Here is a 22,152-nt window from a genome sequence, read left to right as displayed (position 1 = left end):
TAACAAAATACTTCAGAATGGCAGTTTAAACAATGGAGATCATTTTCTTATATTTCAGGAGGCTGAGAGTTAGATACCAGGGTGCCAGCAGGGAGGGGGTCTCTCTCTTCCTGACTTACAGATGGCTGCCATCTTTCTGAGTTCACATGGACTTTCCTCTATGCCCATGTACAGACATAAAGAGAGAGAGAAAGCTTTCTGGTGCATCTTATGAGGGCAATAATTATCTCATCATGAGGATCTACCCTTATGACCTCATCTAAACCAAATCATCTTCCAAAAGGTCCCCCTCTCTAAATACCATCACGTTGGATATTAGGGCTTCACCGTACAAAGTTTGGGGGGCACACATCAACTGATTCGCAGTCCATGGTTTTAGATGTATCTCTGTTGGTCCAGGCAGAATGGAGAGGGAAAGTTTGAATCCAACAGGTGACTATGAAGCCATGCCACAGATTATCAAGGCAAGGGTGGGAATTCAATACTGTAGAAGGGCCAGATTTCCAGTAGCCATGTTGACTGGGAGATGCCCAGAACCACAGAAAGGGAACCCTCACCACCACCAGCTGCCACACATTGGCCCCAGTGCTGGCTTCCTGCACCACAGAGAATAGGTACAATTCTTTTCCATGATGACTGTTTAGAAGTCTGGGGAGACTCACACTCACTGTCCTTCATTCTTAGCCACTCCACCTGTGCCTCACTAGAAATGTTTTCCATATTGCTGACTTTCTGAATTTCTTAATAATATCTGTGGGAATCCTAATCATAGGATGCCTCAGGTAAAGACCTTGGGCAATATGAATTGTTCTGCCTCAGGGTCACAACAGGGTCTCCCCACCTAATCTTGTCACCCTCCCTGCTGTGTCTCAGCATCTCCTCCTCAACCCCTGGGTGCAACCTGGCTCTTTTATTTTATTTATTAACTCTGTGGGTCACATTTAAAATAATTTATTTCCACCTACCTACCTCTTTTTGAAACCAAGTTGGGGATTTTATTTTATTTTATTTTTCCAGCAGTGTGGAGTCTGGCTGCTATTTCCCGGGTGGACGTAGGAAGGTAGGTTACCCAGAACTGACTTTGTAAGGACAAGGAAAAGAAACACAGTAGCAAGGCCAGCCCGTGCCAATTTGGCAAGTGTTGGTCCCACGTCTGCCAGTTCATTCTGAAATCATCAGCAATTCCTTGTTGTGGGTAAAACTGTTGGGAGGACTCGCTCCAAAATTTGATAGGGAGCCTGGAAGAGGGGCAGGAGGTCTTGCTTGGTGGTCAGAAGTCGTGTGGTAGAACCATGACTTGGCCAGTAAGGGATTGCAAACAAATCCCTCTATACTCACTGGGCTTTAGTTTCACTGTATGTATAATAGAATTAAACTAGGCATTGAGTCTCGGGAGATATTAATAGACAACTCAGCAGAAAGAGGGACTATGGAATTTGAAAAAAATATATACTCTCTTTTTAGAAACTAACAAGACACATTAGCATATTAAAAGTTCCTTAAAATCCTAAAGAATAGCACCCACCCTTCCTACTTTGTTTAATCCAGCATGGCTAAATTTTGGAGGCTGCAACCTGCCCTAATCATCCACATCCCCAATGAAATTTGTCAACATCCTCAGATCCTCAGAGTTCTAGTGGGAAGACCTCATCAACTGGAGAATCCCTAAGATCCTTGAGAACCAAGCCCCTTAGGGTCTAGCGTATAGACACATGGATGTTCCATGTCACTGGATGTCAAATAACTTTATTCTTGCCAAGGATTATTCTAGTGATTGCTAAATAAACCCCCTTATTGGGTATAAAGAGGAATTCTGGAAGATAAGCCTAAAACTTTACTATTCTGTCTCAGAAATACTTCTCCTTGGCTTTCAAAGCCTTCTGTAGTCCGAAGCCAGCTCACTCTTCCAAATGAATCTCCCAGAGCTCCCTGAAACCCTCGTGAAGCTCTCCAAATTCTCTATGTTAATTCTCCTCCACTTTCACAGCCAAAAAAAGAGTTCACCCCCCTCCCTTCCATTCCCATCTACAATTGTGGACAATCTCTGTTCACAACGCGCCCCCTGGCCTAGAGTAGACTCATGATCAAGGCAACATTAAACTAGAATCAACCTGGTCATCTTAGAAGAGCCAAGGAGTGCACTTCAGAAGCTGCCTCAATTACAAATATTTTATGAAAGTCAGGTTCTGATTAATCCTTTTGTCCTAAAATTCACTTTCTGAGAGCAGTTCATTCCTCAAACACTTTAGTCAACACTGTCCTATATCTCACTCCCGCAGCCACTTGCTATATATTTAGCTAAAGTATATTGCCTTGTCATCTCCAAATAAGTACTGGGCCAAATTTAAATTTTATTTTATGTTATTATTTTAAGGCAGCTGACTCTAAGCAAGACCTGGAGAACTAAAGAGATCTATCCTGGCAGATGGCAAAAGGAAACAAGTAGCAAAGTGGCTCTATTTTGGGGTTTTGTTATTGCCGTCATTTTCAGATCAAAGAGGATTTAGAGCTAGATATTTCCTAACTCAATTACGAAATCCCATCCAGAGCATTTTTATTCTCCATGCCCCTCATTTCAACAAGAACGTTGGATATTTAGATGAAGACTCTGGAGGGCAATTCCAAAGAAGCGTGCCATCATAAACAATCAAATTGAACAAACCATAATAGTTTCCATTTATTGGATACTTCCTCTACAACAGGTTTTATGCTAAGTACTTTCCATCTTTATCTCCTTCAATCCACACAACTCTAAGAAGCATGTATTATGAATGAAAAACCAGGGCTCTGAGAGGTTAAGTCAATTATAAAGATCAACCAGTATCCCAAATCAGGAAAGTGTGTAAGTCTTGGCCATTATACTACCCTGGAGATAACGTACTGAGCCCTTGGTAGATGAACCACAAATGCATATTATCTTATTCTTCCACCCTCCAAGAGCTGAGCGTCTCAACAGTAGATAGGACATTGTCTTAAGTACAGAAAGTAGAAAATCTAAAGGGCCAATAAAAAGAGTACAAAAAGGGAAAGCTAATAAGATAAAGGAAAAAGGAATCAGCCATAACCGAAGGAATAAGAAGTAGCTTCACAAGACAAAGGGAACATCTGAGAATCCAAGATATTGTCCAAGTCCCATCATCTGTCATCTAGACCATTGTAGGAACCTCTCATCTGGCTTCGCTGGGTCCCCTCTGTGGTACATTGGATTATCCTTACAGAACTGCACAACCACTCCCTTTGCAAGGTAACTCTGCCATTCCTCTCAGAAGGCAGTGTATATTTTCCTGCCCTAGGAGCTTAGCCATATGCCTTGCTTGAACCAGTAGAATATTACAGGGCATGACATAAGCAGCAGATTTAAATATACTTGCAAAAGGCTTAGCCTCTTGTGCCCCTATGATCCTCCATGGGAAGAATGGGTGCTGCTTCTTGATTCTCATCTATAAAACACTATCATGTGGGACCCACCTAAACATGACTGAACATGTGGATGAAGCATTAACATTTGGGGGTGAGGGTTCTGCCAGGTGGGAGCAGTGATGTGAGAACAGCAAAGCAGAGAGAGAAGGGGCAGCACTGGGCTACCTGGTTGGCTGTAAGGTGTTAGCCAAGTCTCAAGAAGCAGGTGGATTGAGAGAATGTTATGGAGAAACTCGCATTCTGGACCGATTTTGAACCTCCAACAAGGTGGGGAGCCACACATAATATATATATATATATATATATATATATATATATATATATATATATTTTATTTTTGAGACAGGTGATATTCAAGACTAGAAAGATTCTTCAAAGAATCACTCTGCCAGCTGTGAGGTTTGTTGATTACAGTGTGGAGAGACTGGTCAGAGACCTAAAGCCATCATCCTGTGTAAAAAGAAGGAAAAAATGGGGACAAATTAAAAAGTCAGAGTAGTGGTGAGACCAGCATATCTCACATACCCAGGTGGATATGAGGACAGGACCTGCGGAATCAAGGAAGACACTTCTGTTTTGAGCCTGGATGATTCAACAGAAATAAAGTGAGACAAGAGCAATGAGCTGTCAGCACAGATGCTAAGTTCTGTTCTTGATATATTGAGCTCCAAATGTAAAGGCCAGAATCTTGGGGGAAGGGGTAGACACTGGGGAGAAAAAAAAGGAACAAAAAGACAGAGAAACCCCCTTGGTGGGATTTTGGAGACACAGCCTTGCAAAGCTAAGGGTTCCTGGGGAGGGGTGTGTGGACTCCTACAGGTCTCAGGGGACATGAAACAAGTGGAAGACAGCAGAATTTGCTGCTGAGAACCTGGTCTGTTAGAATAGAAAAAATAGAAACCATATTTTAAGGTTCAGAATGATCTTGGAGTAAAGAAAGGGAAGCCAATCGGTGCATTTTCAGGTAAACAGTGTTCCCGATTTGTCTAGAGTGCGCGTGGACCCTGAAGAGCTTCCCATTCCCTCACACTCTAGCTTTTCAAGGTCTGAAGTGAAGATTAGATGCAGGGCTTATATTAGGTGTTTTCTGTCCTCCCTTGAGGCTGTGATACCTCTGTGGCCTTTACCAGGTAAGTAGGGATGCTGGAGCTCCTCCTGTTTGCTCAAAGAGACTCTCCCCTAATTAACCACTTCAATTAACTAATGGAGTTTGGCACACAGCTTAGATGAAGTTCTTCAATTTAACATTCCTTCACACGTAATTTACATCTCAGAATCCTTTTTTATAATCGCACACTTGGAAAGGGATCTAGAAGCCTTCTAGTTTCTTCTCCTCCCCAGTGAAAGAATGAATATATATATATATATATATATATATATATATATATATATATATAAACGTACACGCATATGCTCATCTCCTACTAGCCTCATAAGCAGCAATTCTTGATTCTTTAGGAGCAGGACAAGAACTATAGTCAATTCCATCACCTCTCTGTTACCAAGACCCGAGCAAAGCTTACCCTCTGCCTGCCATGCTCACTTTCGTCCTTGCCCTTTGGCCATCTAGCCTGAGAAGCAAGTGCATCTTTGTTGGCCCTTGACTTTCCTGTGGAACAAAGTAGGCAGAAGCCAGTGTCTTCCCTAAGACAATTGAGAGACTTAGTTTGCAGGGGATTATTCCAAGGTACCTCACTCTCCCCTGCCTAGATCAAGATTTTCAATTCAACTTGCCCATGAGGCAGGTTTCTAACTTCCCTGATGGAGTTTACTGTTTCCCGACTTTTGTCTAAGTTTAAAATTCATCTCCTTGGAGAAATTTGTTTTGACCATCTGATTGACAGCAGGTATCTTTCCCTACCATAGTGACCATATCACTACATTCTATTTTCTTTCTGAGCCTCGTAATAATCCTTTATTTTTGTATTTGTAAGAGTATTTATTACCTGTCTCCCTAACTAGAATAAGACTATCATTTACCAGTGTTTCTTCTGTGACTAGTGATGTATTAAACACACAGTGGTTGCTTATAATGGTCAGCGATTGCCGCAAAACAAAACAACCCCAATTTGGTGGCGTATAACAATGAGCATTTACTATGGTGCTCATAGGTCTACAGGCTAGCTGGGACAGCTCTGCTGGAGACTTTAGCCTTTGGATTTATTGGAGCACTTCTTCGGTTTATATTTGCCTTTCTCCTGGGACCAGCAAGTTCTCTCAGACATGTTCTTTCCAGGGCCTTGGCTTGAAATATGTCTATTAATATCAAAGTTGCCAAAGCAAATCATATAATGAAACAACATTAATGAATCAGGGGGGTATACTCTTCCGAAGGAGCTGGAGGGAGTGAGATGAGGAATTGCCAAATAATAATCTGATCTACTACAATACTCCATAAATATTCATGATTGACTAAATGAATGTCCTCCTCTGGATGAGTTGACCTTTTTAGCTAAATCCTTTTCCAGCCATTACAGCCTTGTGTCTCATCAGTGTTAGTTTTGAAATTTCAGTCCATCGTAAATCCATAACATAAAGTGAAAGAACGGTGCCACCCTGTTGACCTTGGATAGGGACCAGCTTAAGATCTTGGCCTGTTTAACAGAGGTTAAAGACTCCTTCATTTGGTCCTGGCTCTCCCTGTCCCCACCCTTCAGGCATAGGGAAGGTTTCATTCCTGCCAAAAACTAGACAGGATGGAACCAATTAGAAGTCTCTACCATCTGGTGGTGTGGGCTTATCAGATTTGCAGCCAAGATTCCCACTGGGATTGTTAAAGAGTTTGTGCACAGTAGCTTGAGCGAGTTCAGCAGGAAATATCTTGGTCATTGGGGGAGAGTATCAGGATCACCAGATACCTTAGGTTGACAGCCTCAATACTCTGTCAGAGTGCTCTAAAGTGACCACATGGGTGTCCCTGTGTACCTCCTAAAATTTCCATGAGTACAGGTTTGTTGGCTGGGCAGGGATTCTCAAAGATTCCTCACAGCTTTGAGAAACTCATTGGCCTGAATTTCAAAGCTTTTTCCTGCCTTGACCTCTCCTCTGGCCCCACCCACCAGAATCCCCTGTATGGGTTTCTCTTCCTGGTGACTCTTCTGGTTTTAGCCTGTTGACCTTTGTCTGCCTTGGTTTAGCATCAGCCTCTCTCAATTTTCCTTCTAAAGATGTGTGGTGAGGAGACATCTGCACCACCTTGATATCCACACAGTTTGGGGGGATTTAAATCAACAATCATTTGGTCCTTTTCAGCACCCTGCAATCTAAGAATGATCATTTGAGGAAGTGGAGGCCAACTCAAAGTCTACAATATACTAGCCACTGTGTCACATTCAGAAATGGGCATGTGTCCTGGTTTTATTCAAGGACATCAGCTCTGGGGCTTCTGTGGAACTGGTGGGAAGGAAAAGTTCATGCTCCACTGTACTTTGAGCTGGGCAGGTAAAGGCTGTATGTGCTGGGCTCTCCTGTGTGACACACATATGCATAAAAATAAAGCCAACTTAGAAAAAACAGAGCTTAAAAAAATGACGTGCCTCAGTCATGACAATATCCTTCACATCCTTGAATCCAGCTGTACTTAACACTATCTAACTAATCAGGTTTAGTTACAGCTAACTAATCTAACCTAAACTATCTAATTAATCTGGTTTCTATTACTTGCTACCAAAAAGTCCTAACTGCTCCCTGTCCAAATAAGGTTGGCCCTTTGTCCCTATAACCAATGATCTCTTAAGCCAAAGGCACTCTATGGCCCAAATATTTAGTCCATTCATGTAGAGTGAATCATAAATAAAAAGAAATGTTTTCAGATTTAGGGTTGCTACATATTTGGACCTGGGATAAACTTAGCTTTAAGATTTCAATTTTTCCCATCTACAAAATAGATTCATTCATAGATAATGACCACTCTCATAGGAAAACACTAAAGATTAATTAGTCACATTGTACTTATGGTGCATTTATGTTAATAGATAAGAAGCCTGGCTAATTATGTTACCCTGCATTTGCCTTGCACTTCTGATTTTTTAAAGCTTTTTCATAAAAGTAATGGCATTTGCTTGTTCTAATAACCCTGAGAATCTGGTATTATCACCCCGTATTATACATCTGCAAACTAACTGGACACAAAGACTTCTCAAGGTCATACAGCAAATTATTGTCTGAGCTGGCATTGAACAAGTTATCTTCTAGCTTACATACACTAATTATTCTGTTAAATCTAACTGGAAATTTCTCTAGTGGTCTGAAATGCTCATAAAATCAGAAAAAAACCATACAAATAATTAAAAATTTTAGGGTAATCATCAAAGCATTATTTTTAAGAAGAAAATTGGAAATAAATTAGACATCCAATAAATAGAAATGGCTTAAGTAGATTAGGGTACAGATGTACAATGGGCTTTTAGGAAGCCATTAAAAATGAATGTATAATAGTAAAAGTAACATAAATGTTATAGGAAGTAAAGATTATGTTATAAAATGGTAAATAAATCTATTAAATTTTAAGTTGATATATTCAGAAGAAAAGATGGGGAATTTATATTTGGTATTATAATTACACAAGTTCAGTGTAATTGTTCAGTGTCTGTGTTCTATAATAAACTAATACTTTGGTACACAAAATAATAACGATTTTTTAAAAAGTCATATCCATCCTTTGGGACATAAAGAATGTCCTAGGAACAGGCCTAATCATTGTGTGTCAATTTCATTGGGCTCCACCTGCCTCACTCACATCCAGTGTTGTCACTCACTCCAGTGTTGCCACATCCTCTGAGACCTCCTCGGGCTGCCCTGTGTTGTCTGGACACCAGGTGGGACTCACCACTGTCACAAGAGCAGCAGGGCATGGAAAGAGATTTCCAGTTAACCTCAGTGCCCTGAACACCTTGACCAGAGTCAGCAGGTAGCACCACAAGCTGCTTCAATGGGCCAGATGGCAAAACAGCATGTATGATGCCGGAGGAGGGGGTACAGGCAGTCAATGAACAAGGAAGCATTTCATGGCATTTCATTGAGTGGAAAGTTGATTTGAAACAATATCTTCACCAAAATGAGGTATGGTTGACACTTATTATTACCCTCTTTTGAAAAAAAACTAAGATTCAAAAAAGGAGAATCAACGAGCCTGAGTCATATGAAGATCATGCATCAATGGCAGAACCAGACGTTGGACCAGAAATCCTTTATTTAGAAAATGGGCCCTTGTACCTTATTTAGGACCCTTCATGTCAATGGTCCATAAAGGAGCTGGAATGAGTTTTCCATTTGACTTATACCTGGTTTTCACCCTCATCACTTTCCAGTTATACAATGATAACCATCCATAAAAATTTACAACAAAACCTGCTGGAAATTTCAAAACTCATAATATCAAAGCATCACCATACACAGTCATAATCCGGGCTTATTCTCATCACTGCCGCTGCTGTTATGTAACATGTGCCATTCATTAGCACCACAAGCACCACTGGATACTGTCCTTTGGTGAAGACTACAATAGGATGTTGAAGAAAACCAGGTCACTGACCTCAAGTTGCTTAGTCTAGCTGACAGATAAGAAAGATCAGGTGGCCAAAACCTAGGACTAAGTGTGACATTTGCTAAGGGGGAAGGTACAGAGGTACAGGAGAGTATGAATATGAGAATAGAAGGCAGGCTCTGTGGAGGAGAAGGCTGGTACCCGACGGTCAGAATTTCAAAGGGGAACATGCGAGGACCAGCTTGCAGGTGTGAGTGGAGGAAAGAGCAATGGGAATTTGAGTCCCAGAGTCATATGGTAGGACCCCATCAGGACTCAGGTTTATTGGAATTCCAGGCCCTTCGCTGGGTCAGCCTCTGATCTCCACAAATGCCCACTCAGAGCCATGTTTGAAGGCAGCTCACACATATTCCACCATGAGCTTCCCTTTCCCTTAGCATCTGTCTTTGACCTCTGCCCCTCCACCAGATTCCATCCCAGACTAGTGACAGGAGTAATGGATGGAAGGCCATTGCTACATGAACTGAAAGTCTCCAGGCAATGTGAGTGTGGCAAAGGGCCCCCCAAACATCTGATTCCTGGTGAGAAAACAGAAGTCTAAACCAGGCCCTTCACATGAAATGCTTCAGTTGGTTTCCCACAGCTCAAAATCCATAGCCAGTGGCAGACCTTGGCATCTTTTCCAGCCCCACACTTTGCCCCAGTTCCCACATAGGCCTCTATCCAGAGCAGGCCTAGAATTCTCCTCCTGTTCCCTGCACTACATCACCAGAAACTCAAGTTCTCAGATGAAACACCTGCTACCCCTGCCCAAGGCTGGCTCCTTGGTAATATGCTTTCAGTTCCTTATTTTCTTTTAGATCCTTTATCATAACCTATGATGATCCTGTTATTTGTGTGATCATCTGATGCATGTCTGCATCCCTTATTAGCAGCTAATCCATTAGTGCAGGACTGCTTTCTGTTTTGATTCACAATAGTTAAATAGTCCATAAATATTTGTTGAATATTGCATGAATGAACCTGGAGTCTAGAGTATGCTTAATGCTCACATTAGTGTTAAAAAAAATGAGAAGGGCCTATTCAACTTGGTGTGGGGGTAGGAATGGTGCAGTTTTTCTTAGATTCTTAGTTGGCTTAGGGACCCTCCTCCACACCAAAAACTAGAGTTTCCCTCCCTGAAGCATTCCATGTGCTCTCAGCATAGAAATATGGGTCTAGAAGGATTGTCAGAGATCATGAACTTTACATTATAAATAAGCATGGAGGTGGTATTTCTCCAAGGCCACAATAATTCAATAAGGTAATCCCACATTGAATCCATGTCTTCAAATTCCAATTGAGTGTACTTTCTACTGCATAAAACATGGTATAATATACACATATCCCATCTGCATTTTGCCTGCCTTCCAATTTCAACTCCAAGTCCTTGTTTGATGAAACCTAGATTCTTAGAACCAGAAGTTTTCTTTCCCTCCTCTGAATATGGGGTGTGTGTGTGTGTGTGTGTGTGTGTGTGTGTGAGAGAGAGAGAGAGAGAGAGAGAGATGATATCCGTCCTGTGTCATAGTTTTAATGCTGATGCTCACTTCCTCTATATAAACCCGAACCCCTTAAGGGGAGAATCAATGCCTAATACATTTTATTTTCCTCAGTTCCTAATGCAGTGCTTTGTAGCAGCAAATGGATTTCATCTCTTGCATCAGCTCTGACCGATAGCTCGGAGTTGTAGCAGCTGTTTAGAATGCTTTGGTGAAGAGCAATATGAAGTCCTGTGTAGATTCAGAGGGAAAGAATTCTCTAATCAATGAATGCTGTGGGCAAGGGGACAAAGGGGGTAACGAAGGTACATGTGCCCCACCGAGGGCAATCACAAACCTGCTTTGAATGAACGAATTAAAAAAACAAATCTTGTCCCTATTACAAATGTCTGATGTGACTATCTGTGCGGAGCCTCTGAGAGGACAGCAGCAATCTCCCCGCTCCCAGCTCAGGTGTCTAAACTAGCCAGAGGAAGAAATGTTTACAAGTGCTTTTTGGTACCAAAAAGCTGATGCTCATCAGTATTATAAGAACAGAGAGTCAACCATGGACGTCGTTTGTGTGTCTTGAAGGGAGGATACATGAGCCAAAATCAGAATGTAACATCAACCAGGGAGCTGGAGACATCTCCCATGGAACCAGGAACCAGGAGCAGGGTGTGGGTGAAGAAGCCCAAGCAGCAGTGGTTGAGGAGAAGGGAGGAAGAATCTTGTGACTTTACCCACTCAAAACACCATCTTCTCACGTTACCACTCAAGTCCACTCTGTTTTCCATGCTTGCTCAAGACCCAGCTTCCCCCCAAGAAGTCTCCACAATCCACAGCCAATGGTTTCTGCCCCGGATGTCATATTGAACCCAGAACAAAACGCCACTGAAGTGATTCTCCTGCTGGCTCTTCCAATTTGGGGGTCCACAGAATTATAAATTTTCAAAGGGAGAAAGCTCACTGAGTTCTGAAATCCCCCATACTGGATTCTCGTACTAACTTGGGTTCTTATTTGTTGCCTAATAGGAAGAAATCATCTCTCTTGGTCTCTGTAGCATCATCTCTAAAATTGGGGTAATAACCTTTTAAGATTGTCATAAAACTTGAATAAGATAACATCTGTGAGGTATGGGGCAAATAGTAGGTTGTCAAAGTAGACTTCGTTTGTCCCCCTTCTGGCCACACTATTCTCTTCATTACTGTATTCAGACTAATTTTTTTGATATCAGGAGCATGTTGTGTCCTTTACTGTTTGTTACAGGGTGAATAATAGATATTAGAATGAGATAATAAAATATCAGAAGATAAAGGATATAAATCAGGGGTGAGCAAATTGGCTTATTTAGAAGGCTGGACAAGCAATATAATTTGGGTTAACAATGGTCACATGTTCAACAGAGAGTAGTGAGAATTTTGGTGAACTTGAACGTGTTTGCTTGATATTTAAAGAGAATGGAATTTCTCCGGCTCTAGACAACAGAAATTGAGCAGGAATGTGGGCCCAGGATTGCTTATTGCCCTAATTTTTTTTTCAAAGAAGTCAGAAATCTAGATTTTTATGCTAAATGTTGAAAAATATTGTCCAGGTCAAGCAAATTAAGGCTGTTAGTTTGTAACTCTGGAAAAGATGAGCAATGCATCTTGAGGGTCTCACTAAGTTTCTGAGGCTGGCCTCAGAAAGTCCCTGAGCTTTTCAAGGAGGTATATAATAAAAGGAGGCCCCACTGTGATCAGGGATGTGACCCTCCCTGATTTGACCCTACAAATTTTAAGGAAAGCAAGATGTCCAAGTTTTGATGTGAAATCCCATCATTCTTGCACAGTGAGCCCCCAAAGTGCACATCTATACTAGAAATGACTTGTGGGGAGGCCATCTGGTGACCTCCTCTGCAGCATTTGACATTTGTCAAGCCTGCCATGGAGTGCCACTGGAGGTCGGAGCGGAAAACCGCAGCCAGGTAAGGCACCCTTTTGTACTTGCCATCCTCTCTGCCTGGAAAACACTTGCCTCTTCCCTTTTCCTGCTCTCTCACTTATCCTTCTGGAAAACTTCTGTTTACCATTCAGTTCAACCACCACTCCATGAAGGGCAAGCCCCTGCCTTCAAGTACCTCCAATAAATTGCAGCCCTAGCACTTTAAAACATTACATTTTCATTTTCTCTTTACAGGACAGCCTGTCTCACTAAGGATAAGGTCCTCCAGGGCAGGGAAGTTTTGTCTGCCTTTCTGGCACTTAATGTGATATCTTGGTTTGGCTAAAGGCTCAAAAATGCTTACTAAAGAAATGGAAGAACTTTTTAGATAAAAAGAGTTCTTTCAAGTGTGATGTTCATACTAACTATTACAGAATCCTTCCATGACCTACTCTTAAATTTTCTGTTTCAGGAAATAGAGAGTCTGCTCCTATGTCTTGCTTGAAACAAGTTCCCTGAATGAATTTTATGTATGCTGAAGTTTGAGGACTAAACTGTAGGCTTTACCAGGAAAGAGGCTGGGTAGGCTTTGTGGGCCCTTGTATTCCAAGGCACAGTGCTTGGACATTGAGCATGTACTTGCTAAACAAGTGAATAAATAGCAGAGTGAATGGAAAGGTAAGAATTGAGTTGCAATAATGCATGTCAGACCTATAATCAGAACTCCATCATTATTTCATTCATTCATTCATTAAACTTATCACAAAGGCACTTCTTAGGCTGCACGGGTACTGCTCTAGAGACAGCTTCCCCCAACCTGCCTTTGTGGGCTTGGGAGTATGCTGAGAGGAGAGCTCAAGTCGTTTGGGTTGCTGAAGGAAGGTCTGCCTTCCTGTTCATGGAGGCAGACAAGGAGAGCAAGAAAGAGTGAATGCAAAGGCGATTCCCAGCTCTCCCCTTGGCCAGTGCTAATAGTAATGCTCCTCTTGTGAATCCTCTGATCTGCTACCGTATATTCACCACCTTCTTTTTTTAATGCCTTGTTGTTAACACATCTAATTACACTTCTTCTCCCTTCCCTTCTCTACCCTCTGGTGGAGGGATAATGAATAGCAAAATGCACAGAAAAAAAAAATCAGATGTCAGCAAAAATTATGAAAAATAATATTTGATCATTTGGAGGTAAGAACAGCTGGAACAGTTAATTTAAGGTAACTACTAATCCATATTTCAAAAAAAGTACACAAAATTAAATCTGAATAAGATAGTTTTCTTGGTTTTCCATGCGTGACTAATTAACTTATTCTGCCCCAAACCACTTTGATGTTTTTTTATTGCATTCAAATTGAGACAGATGTAGAGTTTTCCCAGACCAATGGACCATGGTGAATATGCCCCAAAGAGTTCCCCAGTCCTTACATGAAAATTAATAGAGACTCTTTTGGTCAGGCCAGGAATTACAATGCCATTGTTTCCACCCAAATTGCCCAGTACTTCCTCTGATCTTGGAATGAAAAAGAAGAAACTAAAGTTCTATAAACAAAATATCATTATTCCTTCTCAGACAATCTCCACACCAGGGTCCTCCAGTGGAGTATGAGCTACTTTCTTAAGTAAAGCATTTTATCATCTTTTCATTTCCAACCTCCATCTCAGTTCACAGCTTTAAGAAACACTTAAAGAATAGCCAATGAATAAGGCTGAAAGGCATGGAGACCTGTACACAAACATACATACGGCAAGTACCATTTCAAGGACCCAGATCCACTGGCCATAATGTACAACATTGCCTGTACCATATTTTTGCCACCCTGGTAAACAGCCAACAATTCTATTAGAGATCAAGTCTTAGGTTGTGAAGATAATAGTATAAAAACACCACCTTTTGCCTTAGAACATTTTCTCCTATTTTTGTCTTTTATTATCTTGTCCTGCCAGTCAACATTTTGACTCCAAGAAAGCAGCTGACCTCTCTTTCCACCACACTCTGCTGTAGACAATTCTCAGCAGCATGAATGAATGCACATAGCAGCCATAGATTGGTGATTCTCTAAGAAAGCACTCCTTCCTGAGAAATGAACCCCTTTGAGACTATGATTAAAAACTACAGAATATGACAAAAACTGTAATGCTTCTCCCCAAGAAATATCTTAACACTGGCATATGCATGCAAAAGACTATGCATAATCCACAGTAGTTTATAGATACTTTGATGCCCACACCTACATCCTTTCTTCAGAGACCCTACTCCAAGTCATAAGAAAAGAAAGTGATGGTTATCTGAGAGCTAAATACCTACTCTGTATTACTCTACCAATTAAACAATTAAACTCCGGCTTTGCTTTTGGAGCATGGAGTAGCCCAGTTGAAGAGATTTTTAGTTTTAGCATTACTAAAATGGAGAGTTGCTATTTTGTTAGTTCAATGGTGCTCCTATGCAAAATCACAGCCACAGTTTTAAGTACTCTGTGTGTTTCTCCTTAGATGCTTTATCAGGCCACTGACTTACAAGATCCTGAAAATTCCTTTTTACTTCTTGGGTAATTGCACTATAGATGATTAAGTTACCATAAGGATCAACATATTTATCACAGAGCTTAGAGATATAGACCTTGGGGGTCATGAGACCACCATTTTCTTCCCAAGTGACCTTGGGTAAGTTATATAACTTGTTGCTGCCTCAGTTTCCTCATTTCTAAAAGAAAGATAATATAGAATTCTCTGAAAAGCTTCTGTGAAGATTAAATGGACTAACTCACAAAAAAGCAATTAGTGCTTTACATGGGCTGTAGCAATGCTTAATAAATGGTAATACTCTTAATATCCATAAAGAACTTATCATTGTTCTTGATGTACAGTGAGTCCTCAGTAATGAAACCTGGTATTTATATCAGATTTTATATATATATATATATATATTTATTTATTTATTTAATTTACATATTATATTTATATAATTCTTGGAATTCATATCATCATTATCATAGGAGTGCTCTTAGGGGATAGGGAGAATTCTAGATTCTCATTTTGAGGCTTCCAAGACTATTCAACTCACTGAGAACCCCCCGTGTGGGAATGAGAGAAGGGCATGAAAGATGGTTCATGCCTTCCACCGTCTCCAGCTCAGCAGTGACTCACAAAGTCTATGGTTGCCAATTGGATCCAGTTTTGGAATCTAAATTGTTCTTGCCCATTCTCTTCGCACTTTCCTGCCATTAATTCCTATTTGATCTTAATCCCTAGAGAGAAAGTGTCTTTACTGATTAATTTTTGTACTTTCCTCTGACATAAAGTGGCAATCATGTAACCAACCACCCAGGTTTCTTTTTTTGCCAGAAAAACTCAGAATGATGCTTGTCGCCCATATTTTATAACATTCAGTTCAGAGATCAACAATATATCTATCCCTTCTCCTTGAGACCACCTCTGTACTCTTTGATGTTCAAAGCTTGTCATACAAACCGTGTAAATTTTTCAGATTCTTTTTTTTTATGTCTACAAACTATGTTCTAAGCAATCAATCACTTCAAGCCATTTTGTAAGTAAGGAAACAAGTTTTAATAATTACTGGTCGCTTCTGAAAATAGGAAACCATCTACCTTTCTTAGGGAGCTATAGAGACACTTTTCTCTTTTCAACTTGTGGACAGGACATGGCTTAAGTATTCTGAACAGTTTCTTCTAAAGTCAGAAGCTTTAATTCTACATCTCTCAGAAGTTTCCTACGTGTGAAACTCTCTCAGCTGAACCAGAAAACCTCAGCAAGGTATGGGATATGCAGTCAACCCAAGTACTCCTCGGGCTGGCATTTAAAGTTAGCTGACAGTGAAAAAGCAAACCCATTTCATGAAGCATAGCAGGATCTAAAATACCAACTGCTGGAATCACTTAAAAGGCTCTGGAAATTTTTCTTGGAGGGCTTTCTCTTATGAAGACAAATGACAACCCAAGTCATCTTGGCACCACCACCACCTACCCACAGGCCCTCCTTTCATTGGTGTGGCGCAGAAAGAAATCTCAGAAATAGAAGCAATTACTTACATCTATAGGTCATCTCAAAGCTGTCGCTGATGTTCACAATATCAATCTGGGGGAGCAGTTTTGGGGGCTCTGTGAGTTGCGACAAAGCAAATCTAAAAGCGGCATGTTCCTGTGACTGCTGGTTTGGAAATAATCCCCCTGGGAGGAAAGAAAATGCAACATGGTCTCTAGGCTAGAGACAGATTTTAGTTCCTCATCAGCCCACCCCCACATAAGCCCTCTTCTCCCCTGCCAATCTCATTAGTTATAGTTTTTTAGAGGTAGGAATGAGAGTCCAAACAGACCCAAATGGATGCTGAGGCTTAAACTTCCACAGATGAGCTGTTATGTGACATGATCCCCAACATCTATCACTCTGCTCAAAGATCTGATTGCTCATCCTTCAGCTCAGCTAAGGTTAAAGAGAACACAGGAGACCCATGGCACTTCTCTTCTTCCCTTGTGCAAACTGCCCAGGAGGCCTATGTTCCCATACACACACAAATCCCATCTGAGCCTAACTTGTCTTGCATGGGCCCTTTCTCTGATCACAGATCTTACTTCTTACTGGTTGCCGGGGCTAATAAGTGTTGCAAAGTGACTCCAAACCAGGACTGGGACCTTGTGGGCTTCTCTAACATTATAACTATTTGCTTTGACACTATTGATCTTTGGCCTGTCAAGACCTGCATGCAGTTTAACTATTCTATTGCCTCTGAGATTTATTATCTATTTTCTCTGAAATCTCTTGATTTCTGCAAGTAGTGTTTTGCTTTTTCCATTACTCATGTTCCCAGCTACCTAAGAATGACTTGTTACATAAGGGATTACCACTGGGTGTTTGCATGGTACACCCTTGTGCTTCAAGGATGTGGGGTCTTAAGAATGTCAAGAGGTATGAACATTCTATTCCAGTAAATAGCACAGTCAAGGGGCCTGTCACAGCTCCTGTCTCAAGAAACAAAAGAGTACAGGACTTACCTTTATATTTACTGTGAACATGTAAATGTATTAAATTACATTTTTTTGTGTGTGAATTAAAATCAGCCATTTCTAGAGACTGAACTATAATGAATGTTTACAGATAAGTTTATCTCAGATCCGATAGGAATCACAGTCCTAATGTCATGCACCTCTAACTTCTTACATAGTCAATATGTGTCTGTTTTAATTTTTTTGAAAAATTAATTGCAGTGTTTTTGTTGGAGATCGTACAAGTAGAGTCAAGTACGGCCTGATGGCTGTGCTTCTAGTATTTGTTATACAATTTTAGCATTGCTACCTTTTGTTTGAAAACAGGAACAATGCTTTCAGAAGCTCAACAAGCCAGTTGGGGCTAAATGATGAAAAATCTGCAGAGCTACATGAGCAAACAACATGCACACATACACAAATCATTTTCATGCATTTACACCCATGGTGATGTACACAAACACCCTGAGAAAGCCAGACCAAATGTCTCTAGACAAGCAGTTATAATCAGCAGAGTATAGGCAATATATAAGTACAAACACAAACAGGGCTACGAATAAGAGTGAGTGGATTCCACATGTACCTATGCCCCCATTTTAAAGAGTAAAAACAACCAACCATTCTGGATCCTGAGGCTCCACCCTCCCCTTCCAGATGACCACACCCCGAACACTTCTCTGTCCCCTTCCTCCTCCTCGACAGCAATGAATGAAAGAGTGGGTGGGAGGGGTGGAGGTAGGAGGCTGCAGGCTGGGCTGCAAGGGAAGTGTCTCCAGAAGGCAGGAAGTTTTGCGTGGAAGGCAGGAGCAGAGCACACACACACATACACACTTCAGAATGTAGCTTAACAGGTGTCAGGAAACAAAGCAAGTTACTCCGTGGCCAGCCAACCACCCTCGGAACCAGATAGCTGGAGAGGCTGAAAGAGACAGAATGGCAGCACACATGTGCCCGACAAAATACCAGCTGCACCACATCCCCCCACAAACACACACTCACACAAAGACACACACTGTCAGCAATGTGAACTTTCCCAAGTGGAACTATCTCATTTAGGGGGACAGAAAACAGAAACCAAGCCAACCCAGATGCCTCAGAGCACAGCAGCTTGCTTGGTTCCTGGACACAAACAGCACTAAAATGCTGGCTACACCAGAGCCCCGAGACCTGTGGACACGCTTTATGATTGGTGTTAGTGCCCTTGTTGGTCTTCTTCCCCCACCCCATAATTATGAGAAGTATCAATATCTGTCACCTCCCTCATCAACACAGGGAGGATCGGGGGCCTTTTAGAAGAAGCTCAACCAGCAAGAGAGGGAAAGGGAGGGGGGACCAAAAGGTGTGCAGCATGTTGAAACCTGCCTCCAAGTTGGGAGGATGGAGCCCAGCGTAGAGGACAGCTGACAGGAGGGGAGAGGAGCCTGTGTGCGCGTGTGTGTGTCAAAGGTGGGCAATATCTGCCATCCGAATGTCTACAAGGAGGGGGCCACAGAAGGAATAGAGCAAAGACAGGCTGGTAACTTCCAGATTGGGGTAGTGGGGAGCACCAGCCCAGCATGGCAGGCAGCAAAGACAAGGCAGCCAGAGCTCTCCAGAGCAGGAGCTAGAGCTCCCTTGCTTCAGAGTGGGGCTGCTGACATTATTTTAGCACCTAGGATAAACCGACACCCTTGATTCCTTCTTGGAGGGGGTCTCATTCCCCTCTCCCGGCTAAGAAATCACTGCCTCTTGGCAATTAAATATATATGTGCACAGTTAATACATAACCACACGCATAAATACACCCACCATACATATTTATATAAATAAATGAAATCAGGCACCATCTACTAAGCAACGGACTTAACTCCTTAAGCACCCACAACCCCCTTCCAAGCGACAGCCTGATTTTTTTTTTTTTCCTTTGAAGCAGCAGTTCCTCCATTTCACCCGCTGGTGCTTGGAGTGTGAGTGGTGTGCGTGTGTGTTTGTGTGTATGTGAACACTTCCCCTCTGCCCCTCCTCATATCAGATGAAGCCCCCCTCCCCTCCCCTGCGGGCAGCCCAAGTGGATTCCTGCGCTGGGGATAGCCAAGCACAACAGCTCCTGCTGAGGAAGGGGGTGAAAGATTCCCCCACCCCCAAAATCCCTGGCCAGATCCAGAAAGTCCCTCCCCAGGCTGCCCCTCGCACTCACCGATCTGGATATTGTTGGGGAAATTGGCACCTACTACCGCGCCTAGGAAACCGGTGCAGAAGAAGGCAAAGATGTGCTGCATATTCCTTTTTGCATTGGCGAAAAAGAAGCCCAGGTCCAATCATAGATTTGGTGTCTCCCCCCCTTCCCTTTATTCCTCTCGCTGCTCTGCCTGTTCTTTTGCTCCCGCGGTTCCTTCCTTCCTCGCTTGCTTGCTTCCTTCTGTGAGGTTTGTCTGTTTCCCTTGGAATCCGAGCACTTAAACTGCAGCGTTAACACCAACTGACAGCCAGATTAACTGAGCACGGAAAGAGAAGCCCGTCCTCATGCTAGCTGGAGCGCTCGCTCCCCCTCTCCTCCTCTCCTCGCTCTCGCAGCCTGCTCGCTCTCCCTCCCCTGCTCTGTCACTCTCCCCCTCACGCTCGCACAGGCGGCAGGCTCTCGCTGATACCCGCGGAGCCAGCTCAGAGTTCCAGGGCAGTCCTCTCCTACCTGTCACCCCTACACCCCGCCTCACCTCATCCTCCCTCCTGTGTGTTTGGAGGACAGGTGGGTGGGTGAGGGAGATGCTGGGTGCTTGTTCCCAAAAGGGGCAACCCCACAGTCCCCCTGGCCTTCCCCCACTCCTCAGCTCTCTCAGCCCTCCCCCAGCCCCCAGCCAGGCCCAAGCCACTGGGAATGTGGGTTCAGCTGTAAGTCAGTAGGTGGCAGGGGGTCCCCACAATTGTCCTTGATTCACCAGCTGCTTGATCTAGGTCACTTTTTCTAGGAGTGCAAGGGCTGTGCTGGATATATCTCCTGAACTCCACTGGCCCAATTATTTCTACAACTAATTCCTGAGGGGAAGACCCTAGAAATCCCTCTTAAGAAATGTAAAGGGAGGGGGGGGGGAAAGCTTGCCCTCTGTGATAGGAAGAATGAGAGTAAGATAAACAATAGGAAGTTCAAGTGTGATGGGTGAGTGTTTTGACTGGGAGATTTGACAAATTGGGGGTCTGCTTTTTTAAGTGGAATTGGTGGGCTCTTTTTGAATCCTAAGCATTCAACACAGGTCCCCTTCCCCCTTTTCCTGTATTGCACGGGAGTCTATAGCATCTGAATTATGTGGGCGTACAATAAAGACTAAGGATACTTACACTGAGCAAGTCCATGAGTCATTTTGCAGGGATTCTAGTGAGAGGATTCAGGCTCCTTTGAGTTATCTCTGAATGTTGGTCATACTATCATAAGCTGGGACTCCACAGACCCTCCTGGACCACATCTTTCAATGATATAACCTGTAGAGAGAACAACTGTTCAGGAAAATCATGTGAGTTGTGAAGCAGCAGTCACTCACAGCTACAGAGCACTTTACAGTAGTATCTTTCTATCCTCACACTAACCCCGTGAACTGGCCATGAGTACTATTTTACAGATGAAAAAAAAAAAAAAAAAACAAGGCTCCCAGGATTCAAACATAGACATAGACCTACCAAAATGCATAGTCCAACCTGCAGAATTGAAATGGTTCTCACCATTATCAGCTGACCCACTGCCCTGGCTAGGACCTCTCCCCAACCTAAAATAATCCAGAAAAACAAAGTTCACCTTTTCCTTAGTTGGAAAAAAATAACAGATTTTGGCCTGATGTCTCTTTACCACTGGAAGAGGCCGTTTTATGCAGACTCCTCACTTCCTCCCAGATGCAAAATGACACACACTTACACAACAGCTACAAGGGCTAGGATTTGTAAGAAATATCAGGCCATGTTCAACATAGTCCCCAAATTAAGAACAACTTGGAGGTCAAATGCTTAATGATTTCTGTGTCCTTCGAATATATTCATTAATTCACTTGAATGATGTTCAAAGCTGATGTTTATTTGCCATTTGCCAAGTGCCAGGGACCATGCTAAACATGGCATGTTGAACAATCCCTGTGCTAGGACATCTCATTCCCATTTTATTGACAAAGAAAACACAAGTTGCCATTGCTAACAAGGAAGAGATGGAAATTTTACCAGGGGAACTCTATCATCAGGCTCTAAAGACATTCTAGGGTTTGTGTGAGTGTCTGTGTGGGAAACTAGGAGTACAGAATGTGGAAAGATCCCCTTCTAAGGTTCTCACCAATACTGAGAGTCCGTGATCCAGGGATTCCATCTTATAAGTCCTCCGCTTGCATTTTTTGTCTCTTACTATTTTGAATGGTACCTGGGGATCTTTTAAGTTCTCTGAGCTTTGTGCCTGGTAATAATAATAATTAGGCTGTCACAAAAGGCTTCACACTTTTCTGTCACCTTTCAGAGGAAGATCTCAAAGCCCCATACAAGGATTAATTAGCAAAACTTCACCACCCACCTGTAATGCATAAGAATTGTTTGGCTTTCTGGGTGGGGGGGAGCTAAAAGGAGTCAAAAAGAAGGATTTTCTGTGATCATTATAAACCATATACTAAGACAGATCTGAAATATAGTTCTATATTACTCTCCTGCTCAAGTATGGTCAATAGTTTTCCATGGTCTATTAAAAATACAATTATTCAATTATTAGATAAACATGGAATTTACACATTTCAAGCTTGGACATCTAGGTCAAATTACATTTAGGTCCAACTGTTTATCCTATTTCTATTAATTCAAATGCTGATGTGGAAC

At 42.3% G+C, this 22,152-nt stretch overlaps 1 protein-coding gene across 4 annotated transcripts in view; it reads right to left on the bottom strand.

The window, feature by feature from the left end:
- Positions 1 to 19,598, bottom strand: part of Gria1 (glutamate ionotropic receptor AMPA type subunit 1) — a 303,637-nt gene extending 284,039 nt beyond the window's left edge. For all 4 annotated transcript variants that reach the window (XM_026388267.2, XM_026388268.2, XM_026388270.2 and 1 more), the window contains exons 1-2: positions 19,517 to 19,598; positions 16,390 to 16,527 (exon numbers count right to left, since the gene is read on the bottom strand). In XM_026388267.2, coding sequence (XP_026244052.1) covers positions 16,390 to 16,527; positions 19,517 to 19,598 — 220 coding nt within the window. The remainder of the gene's footprint in view (positions 1 to 16,389; positions 16,528 to 19,516) is intronic.
- Between the last annotated feature and the right edge of the window lie 2,554 nt (positions 19,599 to 22,152).

The sequence above is a fragment of the Urocitellus parryii genome, chromosome 1 (genome assembly GCF_045843805.1).
Source record: "Urocitellus parryii isolate mUroPar1 chromosome 1, mUroPar1.hap1, whole genome shotgun sequence".
NCBI lineage: Eukaryota > Metazoa > Chordata > Mammalia > Rodentia > Sciuridae > Urocitellus > Urocitellus parryii.
This window is presented reverse-complemented; position numbering and strand designations above follow the sequence as displayed.